General features: G+C 38.6%; 1 protein-coding gene across 1 annotated transcript in view; it reads left to right on the forward strand.

The window, feature by feature from the left end:
* The window catches only part of LOC134795484 (zinc transporter ZIP11), a 66477-nt gene that overhangs the window by 1254 nt on the left and 45104 nt on the right, over window positions 1–20119 (forward strand). The window contains exons 3-4 of the mRNA XM_063767335.1: window positions 6946–7136; window positions 11245–11444. Of these exons, the coding sequence (XP_063623405.1) occupies window positions 6946–7136; window positions 11245–11444 (391 nt within the window). The remainder of the gene's footprint in view (window positions 1–6945; window positions 7137–11244; window positions 11445–20119) is intronic.

A 20119-nucleotide genomic window follows, 5' to 3' on the forward strand; every position in this document is an offset into this window, starting at 1 on the left:
GAATTACATAAATGCACTGCGCATATGTGGCAACAATAATAGCTGATAATAGTCAATCATTCGGTGGTTCAACATTGCTCACAGATTTGATTTCAAACAATAGTTTTTGTTATATGTATAATTTTTTTTTGTTTGTTGGTGGGAAGTATCTGTATGAAGGCTTAATCAATTCAACAAGTAGGATAAAAAAAGGATTTTATTATTTTAACCTCGAATTAACTTGCCACAGAAATATTTTTTTTTATTTAAGCATTGGCACTGTGAAACAATATGCCAATAAATATGTATATTCATTCTCTTTGAAATTGAAAGCCAGCATAAAATTCAATTACTTTCATAATTTGATCTAAATTCAAAAATCTGCACACAATGCTTTTCAATTCATGACAATTAAGTGAGCATATCTTTCAAAATATACCTATAAATTATTATTTAAATTAAATAAAAATTACCTAGTCATGACTTTTAAATTCATAATACCAAATCACACATATGTGTACATGTGTATGTATGTTTTCTAAAGTGATGCATTTATTGCACTTAGTAAAAAAATTCAAGTTGTGTATTTTCACTAGTGTCCGACCGAAGATTCGGTTTCGGCCAGTTTCTGCCAAAAAATCAGGTTTCGACCGTAGTTTCGGTTTCAGCCAAAAAAACTATGAACTACAAAGATTTATTTTTATTTGGAAAAGTACTAGAGGGTGGTAGATATTTTTGGCGTTTTGTTTCATCCGCTACTGATGCTGACTGTACTCGTATAATATATCGTGGGATAAAAGGGTTTGCATACTGTACAAATAATAAGTGTGTGCTTAGTGTCTGGGCAGTCAGTGGTTCAGGCTAACTGATAGATGTTTAAATGGTGATAAGCTTTTCATGCAGTACCTTATTGCATCAACATGTCACACCCTTGTATGCCTATGTCATCTGATATAAGTAGCAACTATGTTGCTTTTGTGGAACCTTGTCATATTGAAATAGAAACCTTGCTTTGGTATATGAAATTAATGTGTCCGACATGATTTTTTTTTAATTTTCTAGGCAAATGGTACACTGTCTACCATACTCACATTATAATGTATGGTACACATGTTTCCAATTTGTTTTTTATTTTTATTTATTGAATGGAATAACAGACAATCAAGATATATGTTTTATTATTATTTAAAAGGAAATTGCTGGCATATATTTAGTAACATTTAATACATTTGATAACAGCTGCTCTTTTTATCGCTGGTTCCACCCCAAAATACGACTTTTTCGTTATGGTGTAAAATATATCATGCCTTTTAGCGTGGGCATTGGGCTGAGACTATAGTCTGTATCTTCAGGTATTTAAATAAAAGTAAACAAACAATTTTTACATAATGTAACTACATTTTCGGGTAGTTATAATATTCACTGGTTAATTACAAAACTGCCTGGATCAGACACTGAACGACCTGACTTTAACCTACATTATTTGATCGTGTAATGTTTTCATCTACCCTCAACAGGCTTAAGGAGCCATTTGACGGTAGATTTTGTTTACTTTTATTTAAATACCTAAAGATACAGAGTATAGTATTACTGACTTTAAGTTGACTTTTAGTTGGTAGCCGTTTTAATTAATACATTTATACCTACATTTATTATTTAAGTAGTTCAAGTCACGTAGATGTTAATCAAGCCAATGTTTAGTTTCTCATTATCATAACAAGAGCTGAAATGCAAACCCTTTTGTTATTACCAAGGAAATAAAAATCTATGCATTCAAAGATTAGTATCTTATCAAAGGCTTACAATTTACTACTGGCGACGGACTATCATAACTATCATAAGGCACCGCTTATCATCGCTAACAATGAACGACTTTATGCCTTACTTATAGTGATATATGTCGTCATTACGTTTGTAACAAGGACAAAGGCAGTTTCCTTCAAATACGCCGATTTATGTGAACTGTGGGATGGGAATGTGAAATATCCTGTATATTTAAATAAGTTATCGCAGTCTTTAGGCGTATTTCGATGTGTGAAATATGATATCAATTTGTTTTAATCTCTGCGTCACCCTCGCGCTCTTTAGTTTGATTGCGTGACTGAGGTAGGAATCGAATTGGTATTATATTTTATGTATCTGAATTTGACTCCTTATCTGCCCTGCTGCAGTCCGCATAGCTCATTACTCGTGCTAATTATGCAATTCTTCAGCGATATGATCATAATATGAAATTGTTTGCTCGTGTCTGAGAATTTGATGGGAGCGCAGAGAGAAACTATCTGTGCTTCTTATCGAGTATATAGGGAAAGCTATGTATAGTCGACGTCAAATATATGTTTACATTTTTCGCCTTATTACAAAGGAGTAAGGTGCAAAAAAGTAAACACCTTGGACGTCGACTGTATTAAAAACTAAAGGATGACTCCCGCTAGGCCGGGCCGGGGCGTCCGACATGTAATTATCTATGACGGCTGATCGGAGATCACGTGGTGCTTTCCATAGAAAACGAAGCGCCGGAAGCTCCAATCCGGCCCCGGCCCGGTCTAGCGTGAGTCATCCTTCAACATATTTATTACAGCGTCGCCAAGTGGGAGCGTTTGGAACTACTTGACATATATATAACCGGGAATACATGATAACCCTTCAATTATGACGTATTATAAACAAATAACTATCTACATCAGCGGTCGGCAACCTTTTAGCAGCCAAGGGCCAAATAGTAGTTACCGAAGTTGACGCGGGCCGCACTTTCTTAATATTTATGACTTTATCAGACATTGTCAATATTACATACAAAATAGCCAGGGAGTCTCGCGGGCCGCAAGTGAGAGGTTCGCGGGCCGCTTGTTGCCGACCGCTGATCTACATGAATCAGAGTCAGACAGGATACTTACAATACATACACGGCATACACCTATTTATGTAGAGTCTGTTCGGAAAGAGAAGAGTCGTGGAATGTATTGGGCCCCATACCCAAGTAGCATGGAAGTGTCGGCAACTTCAATATAGCAGCCAATTAAGAACTTAGAGTGATTTAAGGGACGTATAAGAGTATCAGAAAAGATTTAAGCTGTATAAAAGGTACTTTACAGACATTATACAGCTCAAGCTGTATAAAATCATTATAAAGGATTCTGCGGAAGCATGGGGTGCTTTATCAGAATATAAAAATTCTACTATAAAACTAAAAGTGTTGTGAGAGACTACATGCTAATTCTATCGTAAAAGCTGTATACAGGCTGTATTGTAGTAACACTTGGCACTTTTAGCTGTACAAAAGTATCTGTCAACTCGGTTTTCAAACATTAAGTGTTGTGAAACACTACAAGCTAATTTTATCGTAAAAGCTGTATACAGGCTGTATTGTAGTATCACTTGGCACTTGTAGCTGTACAAATGTATCTGTCAACCCCGTTTTAAAGCTATTTCTTATGGCGTAATCTTACTCTCCTATAAGAATAGTAGTTGTATAACTTCTGTCTGTAAGGGTATTATAAAACCAAATGAATAAATGGCAGCTATAGTACAGCTTTTTTCTGTATTACTGATAGAGTCGCTTATAACAATCTTTTGGCGTAATTTTACACTCGTATAAGTATAGTAGTGTAATGATTTCTGAAAATAAGTGTATTATAAAACTAAAGGAATATATGATAGTTACAGTACAGGTTTTTTATTTGTTATACGGATCTCTAAAGAGAATTATAACTTATGTACGGAGAACCGAAATACAGCCAAACGAATACAAATATTCTATTATAAAGCTGTTTTAATTACAAAAGCTGTAAAAGACACTCCATTTATTACACAGCACAGCTACTAAGATTATAATGCTCTCCAACTATCCTGTAGGCTGTTTAAAAATTGTCGCCATTTTACAATTTAAAAAAAACGTATTTGTAAATATAATTAAATAAATACTTGCAAATATTTAGCAGACTAACGCCGTGTTATGATTACCAGCTAAAATAAATTGTTTAGCCTTAGAATTAATATTTATAAATATTTTTGATACTCTAACCTTAAAAACAAACAGTAACTTTACCGAATTTTGATATTTTCCTTATGGTTTCTCTTTGTTATTTTGCAGGCGCGTAAATATTTTGCCAGAAAAGATATACAGGTTCACAATAAATAATAATCCGCACTTACCAACAATGTAATATTCCATTCAAGTCCTGTATAATATTTACTTTTACTTTTACCATCCACTATAACACTTTATTGTCGCCATTACTATATTACGTATGAACAAGATTAAGACATTTTAGTTTCTTAAATGATTATTATTCTCTTGTAATTCTTTCTTATAACTCATTTAAAACTTATATTCTTATATCGTACTTATAAGAGATTATCTGTAGTGTTAAGGTTTCCTGTTACACCGAAATATAGCTGTAATGCAGCTATTATGCAGCTTATGTATTGCTTATACAGCTACTCTACAGCTCTAATAACGCCAAAGGCTGTATAATTTGGGCCCTTTTTTTGCTTATAAGGGCTGTATAATCGCTTATACAGCCTTTGTACAGCCTAACTGTACAGCTTATAGTATACAAATAAACTTTAATACAGCTTATATACAGCTTGCAATGCTACTTGGGTACTTAGATACTTCTATCGATAGTTCAGCGACATTATACTAAGTGGATACTTACTCAGGTATATAGATAGATACTCTACTCGTAGATAAATAAACCATTTATTCGCTTGCCACAATACACACATGTTGACAAGAAATAGAAACAATAACAATACCAAACTAAAAATAAAATGAAGAACAAGAAGCATCAATAAGAGGTAGGTTTGCTGATGTGTGCGTTGCAGCAAAACAAAAGGGTTACATATATTTACTTAGATTTCTAAATACAAATACACAGGTACCTATTCTATATTTGAATGTAGCCCAGTACCTACTGATGATATGTGTCCTGTTGTTCTCTACATCTATCTATCTATGAGGGTTCGCTACTTCGAGCAACACCGGCTTCCGACACGTCGAAGGCTCGCTAGGTCTACAGCTCTACTACACTGAGCTACTAGTTAGATATGTTGACGCAATTGAGTGTTTATTGTTTCGCAATTCAGTGTTGTGTTTGTTTTTTTTGTCCTGTGCTTTATCGAGTTAATGACTTTTCTTTCTTTTTTCTTTTCTTTATTCTTTGAATAAGGTGGATGATTGAATATTGGTAATAAATTCAAATAATGATCGCGTATATGATATACTTACGAATTGTTATAAAAACTTGTAACCTACCCTTAAGCCTCATTTAGTCGGCGCGAGAACTTGCATGCAATATTCGATTACGTTGCTAACTACATACTTAGTACCTACATTAATTCAGTCGATCGACTAAATACGACGTAACGAAAATCGCATGCTAGTTCTGGATCCGTCTAAATGGGTATTTTTGCTAAACGCCCTAATAAACAAAGTCTATCAAGTGGTAGCTTGGGAACGTATTGGATAGCGTCAGGTTACGTCAGGTAGTTGTTATATTATAATGCCCTGCAGGCGTATTATGGATCGAGCTATCCACATTTATCCACGTGATAAAATTACTGTCACTTTTTAACTCCGCGGGATAGAAAGTGACGGACACTGTTTTATCACACTGTCACGTAGACAAAACGACCATTATATCCGTACCTACTGGTTGTGTTCTGTTCGATTGTTTTAAGCATCTCATAAGTGGAGTGCGTTTTGGACACTGTCATGGTATTTGGTGGATCAGGCATAATCTGCATTTTGCACCATGCGTTACCTATTATACCTAAACTCGCATTAATGCATAATATGCCTTTGCGATACCTAGTACATTTAGCCATTCCTGATTACCTAAACCTGAGTCGCGCCTCGATTTATATATTTGCGCTTTTAGTTACATATCTATATGCTTACATTACAGTTGATGTTATAAGTGACAGTGTGTCGAGTTCTGCGATATCATTTTGTTACATTGATTGCACCTTTGAGAGTAATATCTCATTATTATGTGCTTTTTATCTATGGTGTTTGTTTAAAACTGAACGCCTCTTGGTTTTAAATGACGTCAATGCACGTGTCGTTAAATGGCTAATTGTACCTACTATTACACTTACTTACATGCTAATCTAATTATTTGCATCGTTTGTAAATTTAGTAGCGTATAAAGGTTTTTAAAAAGAAAATAGGATTTAATATTAGATGGCCTATTTAAATTAGATTCTACTCATTTATATCACAGTCCAATTTGGTTTATATTTAAACATAAATAAAATCCGGCCAAGTGCGAGTCGGACTCGCGCACGAAGGGCTCCGTACCATTATTGCATTAAGCAAAAAACAGCAAAAAAAATCACGTTTGTTGTATGGGAGCCCCACTTAAATATTTATTATATTGTGTTTTAGTATTTGTTGTTATAGCGGCAACAGAAATACATCATCTGTGAAATTTTCAATTGTCTAGCTATCACGGTTCATGAGATACAGACAGACTATCCGACGGACGGACGGACAGACGGACAGCGGAGTCTTAGTAATAGGGTCCCGTTTTTACCTTTTGGGTACGGAACCCTAAAAAGCGAATGATTGTTTTGAAGCTAAAGAATATGAGGGCCTACCGCGAACCACGTTCGACGTGTTGCCTCCCTGTCACACTTACGTACGAATTTACAAGGCAACACGTCGAACGTGGTTCTGTAGGCCCTCAGTACCTGCATTTTAAATTTAAGTATACTAGTAGGTACAATCAAGACCTAATATAACGTTACGTCACGTTATTAATGTTCCAAAAATATGTACATATCACTTTAATTTCATGTAAATAAGGTCGTGTATACATATTTTAACTAATTTGATCGATAGGTACGATCTTAGACCTTGACAGTTTCACAAATATTATAATATTAGTAGGTATATTTTGTATAATACGGGCATATGCTATCTAACCGACTATTCATTTTGTATATTGCATTCCCCAGCCATAACAAAAACTAAAGAGGGCAAAGAGAAAATAGAAGACTTGGAAATGATGACGGCGCTGAACCGGCCGCCGGTGCCAACGAGCGTGGTCACGCTGGACCCCGTGCAGCCGGCCGACTTCGCGGACTGCATCAACAGCCAGCACTCGGCGCAGCGCCGGCGGCACCACCACTCGCAGCACTCGCTCTCGGTAATACATCTACCTCCTTAATGGGTAATAGTGTGGTCACGCTGGACCCGGTGCAGCCGGCCGACTTCGCGGACTGCATCAACAGCCAGCACTCGGCGCAGCGCCGGGGGCACCACCACTCGCAGCACTCGCTCTCGGTAATACATCTACCTCCTTAATGGGTAATAGTGTGGTCACGCTGGACCCGGTGCAGCCGGCCGACTTCGCGGACTGCATCAACAGCCAGCACTCGGCGCAGCACCGGCGGCACCACCACTCGCAGCACTCGCTCTCGGTAATACATCTACCTCCTTAATGGGTAATAGTGTGGTCACGCTAGACCCGGCGCAGCCGGCCGACTTCGCGGACTGCATCAACAGCCAGCACTCGGCGCAGCGCCGGCGGCACCACCACTCGCAGCACTCGCTCTCGGTAATACATCTACCTCCTTAATGGGTAATAGTGTGGTCACGCTGGACCCGGTGCAGCCGGCCGACTTCGCGGACTGCATCAACAGCCAGCACTCAGCGCAGCGTCGGCGGCACCACCACTCGCAGAACTCGCTCTCGGTAATACATCTACCTCCTTAATGGGTAATAGTGTGGTCACGCTGGACCCGGTGCAGCCGGTCGACTTCGCGGACTGCATCAACAGCCAGCAATCGGCGCAGCGCCGGCGGCACCACCACTCGCAGCACTCGCTCTCGGTAATACATTTGCCTCATTAATGGGTAATAGCGAGGTCACGCTAGACCCGGTGCAGTCGGCCGACTTCGCGGACTGCATCAACAGCCAGCACTCGGCGCAGCGCCGGCGGCACCACCACTCGCAGCACTCGCTCTCGGCAATACATCTACCTCCTTAATGGGTAATAGTGTGGTCACGCTGGACCCGGTGCAGCCGGCCGACTTCGCGGACTGCATCAACAGCCAGCACTCAGCGCAGCGCCGGCGGCACCACCACTCGCAGAACTCGCTCTCGGTAATACATCTACCTCCTTAATGGGTAATAGTGTGGTCACGCTGGACCCGGTGCAGCCGGCCGACTTCGCGGACTGCATCAACAGCCAGCACTCGGCGCAGCGCCGGCGGCACCACCACTCGCAGCACTCGCTCTCGGTAATACATTTGCCTCATTAATGGGTAATAGCGTGGTCACGCTAGACCCGGTGCAGTCGGCCGACTTCGCGGACTGCATCAACAGCCAGCACTCGGCGCAGCGCCGGCGGCACCACCACTCGCAGCACTCGCTCTCGGTAATACATCTACCTCCTTAATGGGTAATAGCGTGGTCACGCTAGACCCGGTGCAGTCGGCCGACTTCGCGGACTGCATCAACAGCCAGCACTCTGCGCAGCGCCGGCGGCACCACCACTCGCAGCACTCGCTCTCGGTAATACATCTACCTCCTTAATGGGTAATAGTGTGGTCACGTTAGACCCGGTGCAGCCGGCCGACTTCGCGGACTGCATCAACAGCCAGCACTCGGCGCAGCGCCGGCGGCACCACCACTCGCAGCACTCGCTCTCGGTAATACATCTACCTCCTTAATGGGTAATAGTGTGGTCACGCTGGACCCGGTGCAGCCGGCCGACTTCGCGGACTGCATCAACAGCCAGCACTCGGCGCAGCGCCGGCGGCACCACCACTCGCAGCACTCGCTCTCGGTAATACATCTACCTCCTTAATGGGTAATAGTGTGGTCACGCTGGACCCGGTGCAGCCGAGCGACTTCGCGGACTGCATCAACAGCCAGCACTCGGCGCAGCGCCGGCGGCACCACCACTCGCAGCACTCGCTCTCCGTAATACATTTACCTCCTTAAACCCTTTACCAGGCTGACAGTTCAAAAATGACAATCGAATGTTAGTCTTACTCATAGTCTGATAAAACATGGTCTTCTCTTCCCAGAGTGACACAATAACACTGCCACTTTGTATAGAGCTATTGCATACTATTATATAGCGCTGTCGCATGTTGACGTAGGGTTGTGTCAGTCACGTGGTCGGAAGAGAGTACCAGGCGGAGTATACAGTGAAACCTGGTTAAGTGGGACCTGGATAAGTGAGAAACCTCTATAGCTGGGATTCATGGTGCGGTCCCGACACTTTAGCACTGAATTACCTCTGTTAGTGAGATTAAACGAACCTCTATAACTGGGATTAGTTGTTGTGATTTTATAATCACATTTACCTCTATAATTGAGACAGAGAGTGTATTTTACCTCTTTTACTGAGACTATATTTATAAGATTATATTTTGCTAATTGTTTTTTTAGAATGTTATACGAATTACCTCTGTATCTGAGATAACGTTAATCTATGACCTCTCTAACTTGGACTTTATTGATCTATTTCCGTATTTTTCCTAACTCTTAGTCTATCCACAAATTCCGCATTTGCTTAATTGTGTCTAAACGACTTTAAGTTTCATTTAGTTACTTTATGTAGTTAAAACTATCGAAACGAAAGCTGAAATCTTGATAAGTAACAAGAATAAACAAATTTTCATTTAATGAATTTCTAAGACGCAATGAAGTCCGTATCAATTTTAATTGAAAAAATCTATCCTTTAGAAAATCATTCAAAATAAATTCAAAGAAATATTTAAACAGACTTAAAAAATATTTAGGGACCAGGATAATTTTACCTAAACATTTAAAGATAATTACAAAATACCTTATTAACCACCTCTATAACTGAGATATAACCTCTATTCTCACCTCTATTAATGGGACCCTCTATAAATGAGACAGAAATTTATTTGTACCTGGCTAACTGAGAGCCTGGGTAAGTGGGATACCTCTTTAAGTGAGACAAATCTGCTCGTCCCTTGAAGTCTCACTTATCCAGGTTTCACTGTATTATTAAACCATGGTCTTACTTATCGAAAATAGAACACATGTGGGAAATATATATCCCTTAGCCTGATGGCAAAGAGTTATTTGGTAATAGCGTAGTCACGTAGTCAGTCAGTAATAAAAGGAAAATAAAAATGAAATTTTACTACAATCCTCGTGCCGCCCAATGTAGGATGTACACTTAGTTTCAATGGAATGTCAACCTTAATTAAAAACAAAGTAGGTAGCATCTCATTTGTCTCGTAATATTTCCGAACAAATGAAATTAAACCTAATTGAAAATACAACAGGATTCTAACTTCCTTGGCTATAATTTTGTATGGTGGGCGGCACGAGGCTATACTTATCTGGGTATTATATTTTCCCTACGTGCACTCGTACGTATCTTACTAGACTTGGACCAAGCTAAGTCTCCATGGTATTTGCAATTACTAAAGTGTGGCAATGGCAATGTCATCATGAATGTCTGTAAAAATTAGAGATGCACCGGATATTCGGTTACTATCCGGTATCCGGCCTATCCGGCCATTATTTTAACATTCGGCCGGATACCGGATAGTGGCCTACTATCCTGCCGGCTACCGGATAGTAACATTGCTTGATTTCTGAGTAAACAAAATTGGAATAAGAAATAGTCACGGTCATGATCGTACTCGTTTATTATTTTAAAACAATTTTAACATTTCACTCACTGGCACATGCACTCATTTCGAACCTAGAAATGAGTACGCGCGAACGTTCACTACGAAACAGGTCAAAATTTGCACAATGCGCACCTGAAAAACCGAATCCGCAGGCCGAATATTCGGCCGATGGTTTGGCCGAATATCCGGTATCCGGCCAAACAACTATCCGTTGCATCTCTAATAAAAATATTACGTTTATAATGATACTCCTTCACTTTGTTCTGTTCTGTTCAAGTCGGTGCAAAGTTAGGTTAGACGGACTTTAACTCCATAGTATAAAATTGGTTTGCATTTTCACCCGACAGGAGAAAGAGGGTTATGTTTTTCTGTATCTTTCGTGTATCTGTATGTCTAATTCTTAGACACGGCAAACACCGCTTGACCGGCTTGACGGATTACAATGTAACTATGAGGCATCGTTAGGTACGTCTCAAAGTGGAAATTACCTACTTACATATTAAAATGTCTTGCGAAGCCTAAATAATACAGTCAGGCTTTTATGGACGTTGTCGAATTTAGAGTTATATACGTATCTAAATGGTTTATGTTACATATATGTTATCAACTGCCTATTGTACATTCCAGAAACCCACAGAGAACGGCGAGGGTGACCGCCGCGACAGCCTCCAGCGGTCGCTGGAAGCGCGACAGTCGCAGTGGAAACGCATCATGTTGCTGGTGGTCGCCATCACCGTCCACAACATTCCTGAAGGCCTTGCCGTCGGCGTGTCCTTCGGCGCGGCGGCGACCAGCGATGACGTCGCCAATTCCTTCCATGTCGCCAGGTTTGTTAGATTTTGAGCTTTATCTTAATGCGCCAAGGTCGCTTTTACGCTGGAGGTCAGGGAGACAATCGCAGTGGAAACGCCAATACCTTCCTTGTAGCCAAGTTTCTACTCTACTTAACAGCGCATAAGGTCGTTTTTATGCAATACGTTGAGCCGCGTTCGTTATATTTTAACGTCTTCCATGTGCCAAAGTATAGGTACACTTGTACAGTCAGCTGTAGATATATACCTAATTTTTCAACAACATGCATGGTTCACCGCATGGTTGTATTTACGCCTTGTGTCCATCGCACAAAAAAGCATCGCGGAAAGTCTGCAATCCGACGGCTCGGCTGTCATGTCATCATTTGATTTTGAATCTTTTGGCACAGTACTTAAGATTATGTCTATCTATGGTGGATACTGGGATATTATCGTGCATTTCGTTATTTCCACACTTACCTATTTTGAAATAAAGTTATGCCAAATAAATACTGTGCTTCGGCATCCCTGTCTTCTGAAGGATTATTATTTTAAGAATCATGCCATCTAGCGTTAGCCTTGCAAAACTTACGACACGTTCATCAAACGTTATAAGTAAGTGCTGCCATCTACCGGCGATGTTCGTATTCTAAATATTTCGCATACGCTAATTAGAATTTTCCACAGTCGATAGATGGCGACTCAAGTCACTTTTTTTTTAAATTCAGATCGATTTCTGTAATCGAATTGTTCGTTTTTTTTTTCAATTCTAGCTTACCAACTCTTATCGTATTAGTCGTATTGCGTATTAGTTTTTACTTGACTAAAAACAGTCATTCTAAAACATAAATTAGAAGGAACTGCTTAAGAATATGTGCCGCCACTTGGTTACGTTCTAAAAAAGCCAAAGCATCGTTGAAGTGAAACACGTAAGATTTAATTATGTTCTCCTATGATCTCTAAATGACACAGAAAATAAAACCCAACTGCTAATTTTACATTAACGTTCATGCCATCTAGTGGAGGCTTTTGTAAAGTTTACGATATGATCTGAAACACCGAGCAGTAAACTATTACTGCTGCCATCTACCGTCGGTTCTCTTATTTCTGCATTTTAATACTGCGCAGGCGCTTATAATTCTTTCTTATAGTCAATAGATGACGCTTCAAATCATATTTTGTAAGTTCTTCTAGGTAAAGTAATTTATAATTGATAATTAGTACATTCTGTGGGTCAAAAAATATTAAATGTAATATTTTATCACATTCGAAATAGCTCCTTCAGTCGTTGGAAAGTGCTTTTTTACCTGAAAAAAAATAAAAAGATACGTATAAGTAAAATTCATTTATGCATTGTTATACCTTCATCTAAATCTTACTAGGTAATCGACTAATTAGGCGGATTAGTTACCAATTGACATAAGATTTGTCAAATTACGTTTAGAGGGATGCGCTTAGGAATGCTCAGTCGCACATGTGTGCCGCCATTTTGTTACGTCAGAAGGAACGCGAGGCACCGTTGGAGCGGCGCGCAGGAATTTCATTGATAAGTAGCGGGCGCGAGCGGGATGCAGCTAGCGGCATAGGGCCCGCACTATCACCTTATTACGGTTACAGCACTAGTGTATAAATAAAATAGTATCAGCGCGATTAAGCCTTTAATCTAAGTTAAACGAAGGTACCTATTCAAATTGAAAATGAGCGCATCACATATTATGGCGATTGTAAGAAAAATATAAATTGTAGGTACTTTTTGAAAATAAAAAATAGCGCGAACTATTAAATTAAGTATAAGAGTAACTTAAAAATTGCTCTTTGGCAGATGGTTTTGATACTTGGTTTGATGGTTTAATTTTTATATTGATTATTTTAAAGTATGTAGGTACCTACAGTCGACGTCAAAGATATGTTTACACTTTTCGCCATATTACAAAGGAGTAAGGTGCAAAAGTGTAAACATATCTTTGACGTCGACTGTACATATATGTATGTTTATGAACATTTTAGTTCTGAATGGTAATTTTAAAACAATAAAAGCACGTTGATTAATTTGCGTTTAAGTGGATTATATGTTTAAACCATTTTTTAATTCAAAACTAACCATGGTGTGGATGAATAGGGTCCGCTAGCACTACGACAATTACTTCAATACAGCTATATAATACATGATGATACGTATTTACGAAGTTTTTAGGTATTTCAACCATTTTTGTTTTACTTTAGGTGGTATGTAAAATATAAAAAAAGTTGTTTTTATTTGTAATTAGGTAGAAAAATAGAACTCAAACCATCTGCATCCCAAATTAGCAGTATGACATTGTTTCTACTATTGTTTATTGTCTATTTCTAAATAATACAGTGTAAGCCACCTCGAAACTTTGAGTACTTTTGCAAATGGGCGGTCTAAAATAAAGAAAAAGATCACACCACTTCTTGTAATATTTAATTATTACTTTTTTCGAACAACCAATTCAAGTTTATAGGGAAAAGGTAATAATGTGGAAGTATGAGACCTGTTTGGAAATTATGGGACAGTTTTCCTCCTAAAACTATAGAACGAGCCACTGATTTGAGTAGAAATAATCTGAAACTATAAAAATCTAAAATGAGAAGGTTCTGCCGAATTAGGAACCTCGTTCTGTTTTTGAAGTCGTTAAAAAATAAAGTACCTAAGTACTAAAGATCGGAAAACGGCCCAAATAAACTAAAATGAACACGTAAAACTTCATGTAAGCTAAACGTACTGGTCGTACTGGTGCTCGACGCGGTCCCAGTACATGTCATCTTGAAACTTAAGTCATTCTCAATAGACGTGACAGCAAGGTGTCATCTATTGGGCATTAGCATGTCGAGCACTAGTACGTTAACCTTATTGACATTTGTGAATTAAAAATATCTATCCCAGATTGTTTTTAACTTCGAATGTTTGGCATAAGCCGTGTACGCCTACTGGTTGTTGGCTTGCCGATCTCATTTTCGCCAGACAGTCGATTTTGCCAGGTTTATTCATACATTTCCAATTCCAATTCAATAAAAACCTTTACAGTAAATCTGGTGCTACATTACGACACTATTACGGTTACCATCAGTTTGTCACTGACATAAACGCCGTCGAGAACGTAATTTACTTTCTATACATCTCGCTCGCACTCGCATATTAGTGCAAACGGGATGTATAGAAAGTAAATTACGTTCTCGACGGCGTTTATGTCAGTGACAAACTGATGGTAACCGTACAGGTCCTATAATAAGCACATTACGTAACTACGCCGAAAATGTCAAGGGCCAAATGTACTGTAAAACGTTGTACGATACACGTGCGAATAGGTAATTCGCAACTCGTGTCGATACAAAACTCTCCCTTCGGTCGTGTTTTAAAATTTGCCACTCGTTGCGAATTTCCAGTTTTTCGCACTTGTATCGTAAATAACTATTAAAGAACGCTTCACATGTAAATTATTCTGAATTTGGAACTTAAGTATGAGGGTTTTTTTGGATTCTATAATTACCATAAAAATACACGTTTCATTTACTAAACGTGCCTTGGAAAATGATAGGTAAACAAAAACACAAAAATTGATCCACCATTGGACACCGTTAAGCAACCTGCCCGAAGAGGGTAATTTAATGTTTATGCCATAAAATCAGTTAAGTTAAATCATTCTTCCCCTGGACAACGAACGGTATGTAAGTAAGTAACCATTTATTGTCAGATTGTGCAATGTCAGTATACAGATAGGGATAGGTGGTAGTCATAGCAACGAGTGACACTAAAAAGTTGATTCACCCCAATCGAACCATTATCGCCAGCAAGGTACCAAAGCACATGAGTATCGGTTCGCCGCCGAATAGCGTGGCGCGGTCGTCGACCCGCCAGACGCTGCCGTCACCCGCCCGGTAAACTATTTTACTGAAAAATTCGCCGCCGCCGTGTCATTGAAGCCAACCTTGACGTATTGTCGCGTCTGTGCGTGGGCTCCCAGCCATGTTCACAATACACTAATATTGCCACTTCACTATAATGTACATTGACAGTTTTTGAGTTGAGTTTTTTATGCTCTCAGTTATGTCTTCTCCATTTAATTCTGACTGAAAGTAGGTACAATAGTGTGGGCGTCGCGCTAAATTCAAATTAAATTATTTCACATACACACAACACAACTAATTTTCACAACGAACATAAAAAAGTAAACCAAATTTTCACGTATTTTCCAAAGTACACCGATTGATTTTAATTTTAAAACGATTAAAATGTTACTACCAACATTAAATAATGAAGTTAAACATACTTAACTTTATATTAACGATTATTGCAGCATTTCGCGTACCTACCTGAATGGTATGTGACTGGACCTGCCAGTCCGATCCCTTATTAACTCTCAAAATTGACTACCTATTACTTTATATACTAATTCGCGTTATGTCAATAATGTACTTGACATTTTACTTAGTCCAGACTGTTTAGTTATGCCGCGTGCTGTCTTTTCAATAACTTTAAAGGAAATCTTCGTCTTTACAGTTGAAGTTTTAAGTTGCCACGTATAGTCGTATGGTTTTAAAATGTCGGGAACCACTTGAGAGACTATCACCAGACGATGAATGGCATTGTTATCTTTTGTTAAACCAAACCGCTAATTACCTGTGCAAAATTAAATGCATTAACATTAAAAGATTCTAAATAGATAACATCCTTACCGCTTGAAGAATTAGAGTTAAATTACAATAGCAGGTACTCGATATTGTAGAACCTTTTCGAAATTAAACATGAAACATTTAACAAAATATAACAATGCCATTCATCGGCAGGTAATCTCTCAAGTGGATCCCGACATTTTAAAACCATACGACTATATCTATACGCTACAGACGTCGACTGCAGAACATAATAAGCTTCCCAGTTCGGCTAGATACAAAGTGCAATCCTGCGCAGACCGTGTCCATTGGGTGAATTAGCTCCCAGTAAGCCGCATCTACGCGGGGACACGGCGGTTTCTTGTGTACTTTGATGCTCCACTAACTTTACTACCTTAACTCGAAAATCAAATAAGTACTATAAAATTTCAGCTAAAGCATACCTATTAAAAGTTTTTGAATGGTAACTTAATCGTAAAACTCAATAAGAAAACGTACCTACTACACTAGATAAGAGAAGTCTGAGGCTTCCGTTATTTCTTTAAATCCTCTATGAATGTCCTCCAAAATTGGAATAAACCTGTTGTCTTTAAGTTAGATATATTCAAGTTGCCTGAAAATACTTTCTTAACTCATTTTTGTTTACGAATCGCAACTTGCCCGTGATTTCGAGTAACCGAAATGCTAAAACCGATCCCGATTGTATTTGCAGCGCAAAAAAAAGATCTCGAAATGTTATATCGGCGTTCTTGATGCTACAGGTAATAGCGAGTAGCAGGTAACAAGCCAAAAACACCCTTATTAATGAACGTAGTACTTTCCTTGTCGTGTTCATAAATATATAAACATATCTTTCCTTATTACAATGGTATAAGGTTTAAAATAGTCTACGTGGATTTTACTTTCACTGCAACTTCTGCAGTTTTCTTTTGGAGATACTTGAGTAATAATTCTTTGTTGCCGCCGGTTATGCATATATAGGAATAATTGCGGCTCTGACGAGGTAGGTTTAGGATTAATTACATTGGAACGATTAATACTCTACACTACACGATAACGCGTACAATTAGCATTTTTCATTGTTATGATTATCCATTCCTTGTAAGTTTGCCACAAAACTCATTATCACTACTAGACCTTATAAAACAAAGTGCCCCGCCGCGTCTGTCTGTTTGTGTGTTTGTATGTTTGTTCGCGATATACTCAAAAACTACTGAACGGATTTTCATGCGGTTTTCACCTATCAATAAAGTGGTTCTTGAGGAAGGTTTAGGTGTATAAATTGTTAACCCGTGCGAAGCCGCGGCGGGTCGCTAGTAATTAATAAATTATTCCATACGGTTACAAAAAAATGGTTAAGACGGCTTAAAAATAAAAGCAAAGCAAATACTTAAATCGTATTTAAATATTTGACAGACTTAATCCAAATATTCGAGAATTAGGTCATTGAGATACCGTATCCATTGTCTGAATTGGTTAACTATAAGCCGTTTTAACTATAGATCGCTTTAAGCAATATTTTCCGACATTCTGTATAGGTTATTGACAGCTTACTACGGTGATGTGGTACCTAATAAGTACCTATAGTATTACAAATAATATCAATTTGCGTAATAAACTCAAAATTATGAATGCTAACTCGTGCTTGTCGCATGCCTAAAAGCTTACATAAATTGCAATAAACTTCAATCCAAAGACCGAAGCTACTAAAGACGCCAAGCCTTATCCAACTGCATTTGAATCAGAACAATTATCGCATAACGCGGATCATTCTCCATAACGCATCGATTAAGAATGGAATGTAATAGGTACCTGTTATACAATGTTACATGTGATTGTCAGAATGAGAAGTAGCGGGCGGTTGTATGGTATGCGATAAGGCGGTCGATTTAACATGGTAGTTAGTCGGTGCTGGGAAGACGCGTTATATCGCGCTGCGCCCCTGGGACACGCCTTGCCACGAGCGGAACTTATTTTTCATCACACTCGCTCAGTAAATGTGGAATTGCACGCAGGTTTAGTGGGAGTTATAGAAAAAGCGTTCTCCCTAGGGAGTTGTGAAGTTTCTAGTGCCATAATTAACAGTTTTTTTGTCTTTATACTTACTTTTTGTATCGCAAGTGTGATGAAAAACATTGTGTGTAACTCGGGGCGTAATAATATTGCAAACTCGAGTCCATAAATCACTCCGGCAAGCCGTCGCGATTTAACTTACTCTCGTTTGCAATATTCAACTTACGCCCCATGTTGCACACTGTACTATTATACCTAAGTACTTAGTTTTAAAGGTAGTAATTTTTATATATTTCCTCCTACTCTCACGCGATTATTAATCGTGCTCTAATTTTCATATGCCAATGGGCAACTTAAATGGCACACTTGGAGGGTTTGAAAAAAAAAATGAGTTTGTATTACTAAATCAATGCCTCAACTCTAACGGCATAGGTGGAAAAGTATAGTCTTAACAGCTAGGTAGGTAAGATTACAGAAATTATGAGAAAAATATTAAGTAGGTGCATAACTGTATTTTGTTCTTATTAAATAATCAGTTAAGTTATCGCCACGCCATGTCCAAGCTAAAAATAATCATATTTATATTGATAGAATAACATTTCCGACAGTTACAACATAACATTTCGGAACCGGATTTACACTTAATGATGATATACCTATGTATAAGTATTACAAATAATTATAGAATTTCAAGAGTATTTTTTCGTTGGTCTTTCTTTTCTTTATTTATCTATGCGACGGTCATACTTATCGCGTATGCCGTGATATTACAAACGGCACTTCCTAACACAACGTAATAGTAAGAATGTACGTTTGTCATGTCATATATGTCGGACGCGGGACCATAACGACCATAATACAAGTCGCTGGCTCAATATTACAATATGTTACATTTTCAAGATAGTTGAAATTCGACTTAATGTCACTATGACAATGTTCAAAATTCAGTTCGATAAAAGTGAAACATAGAACTATGTAAATATTGGGCCAGCGAAGTGCTGCTGACAATCGCTGGACATTTGACCGCAGCCCGCAGGAGATCTCGCGGGCGAGTGGCGCCCGCGCGTAATGGGAGTCGGCGACTGCTTTGTGCCGAGCTGTTATTATGCAGATTAACACCGTCGGGGATTTGTTCGAAACGTATCGTAACAAGCGCTCCTCGAGGCGCCGATGCGCGCCCCTAATTTACGAGGCACCGGGAATGCGACCGAGCGTTAGATTCTTCGATCTTTTTCCTTTTGGTCGGTTGGAGGTTTCGCGTTCGACGATTGGTGTTGTTAATGCTACGGGTTTTTTATAGGCGCATCGTTTGTAACATGGGTGTTTATAGCTTTTATTTCTTTCAGACAATTTAATTACTGTCTTTAGATTAATTTAGAAGTGCTAAGCATAAACGTACAAATGTACAAAATAGTCTATTCTCTATCTTACTATTTTAGTTAGTAATTATACATATAATTTATTATTGCCAATTTTTTTTACTCCGTTTCTCTACCGGGTACAACATCATCTTCGGATACCTACTACTTACCTGTTAATTATGGTTACAGCACAGCTCTAGGTAGCTTGTTTTGGGTTTCAATTAAACCAATATGTACGTAGTACGAAGTACCTTACCTTGGTATGTACTTCGTAGATTTGCCAGTCAAATTTATTATATACCTAATAAAAGCTGCTGTTTCATGTCTTAAGACGCACAAATAATAACAAGGCGTTATTTTTGTCCTAACGATCTAACAATTAGCAAGGATTATCCGTAATAAAGTAAACTACCTATTTGAAAGACGAGTGCAAATGAGGCGGTTATGACTGAAAACCGTCACCTGTCGTAGCTTTTATTTCTTATTGGTGTATACATTGCAATGTGTCATGTTTTATAGTTTCACAGTGCCTTTGTAATTTCACAGTGACTTGGTTTTTACTGTGATGCTGTGTCATTTATTTGAGTAATAAACTAATAAATAAACAGTAAATGTCATGTCAAACATTAAAATTGAACACCATCGGAAGTAAGTTAATAAACATCGCAAAAAACTATCATCATTTACCATATTTACTACAGATAA

This window comes from Cydia splendana, chromosome 12 (assembly GCF_910591565.1).
Source record: "Cydia splendana chromosome 12, ilCydSple1.2, whole genome shotgun sequence".
Classification (NCBI taxonomy): domain Eukaryota; kingdom Metazoa; phylum Arthropoda; class Insecta; order Lepidoptera; family Tortricidae; genus Cydia; species Cydia splendana.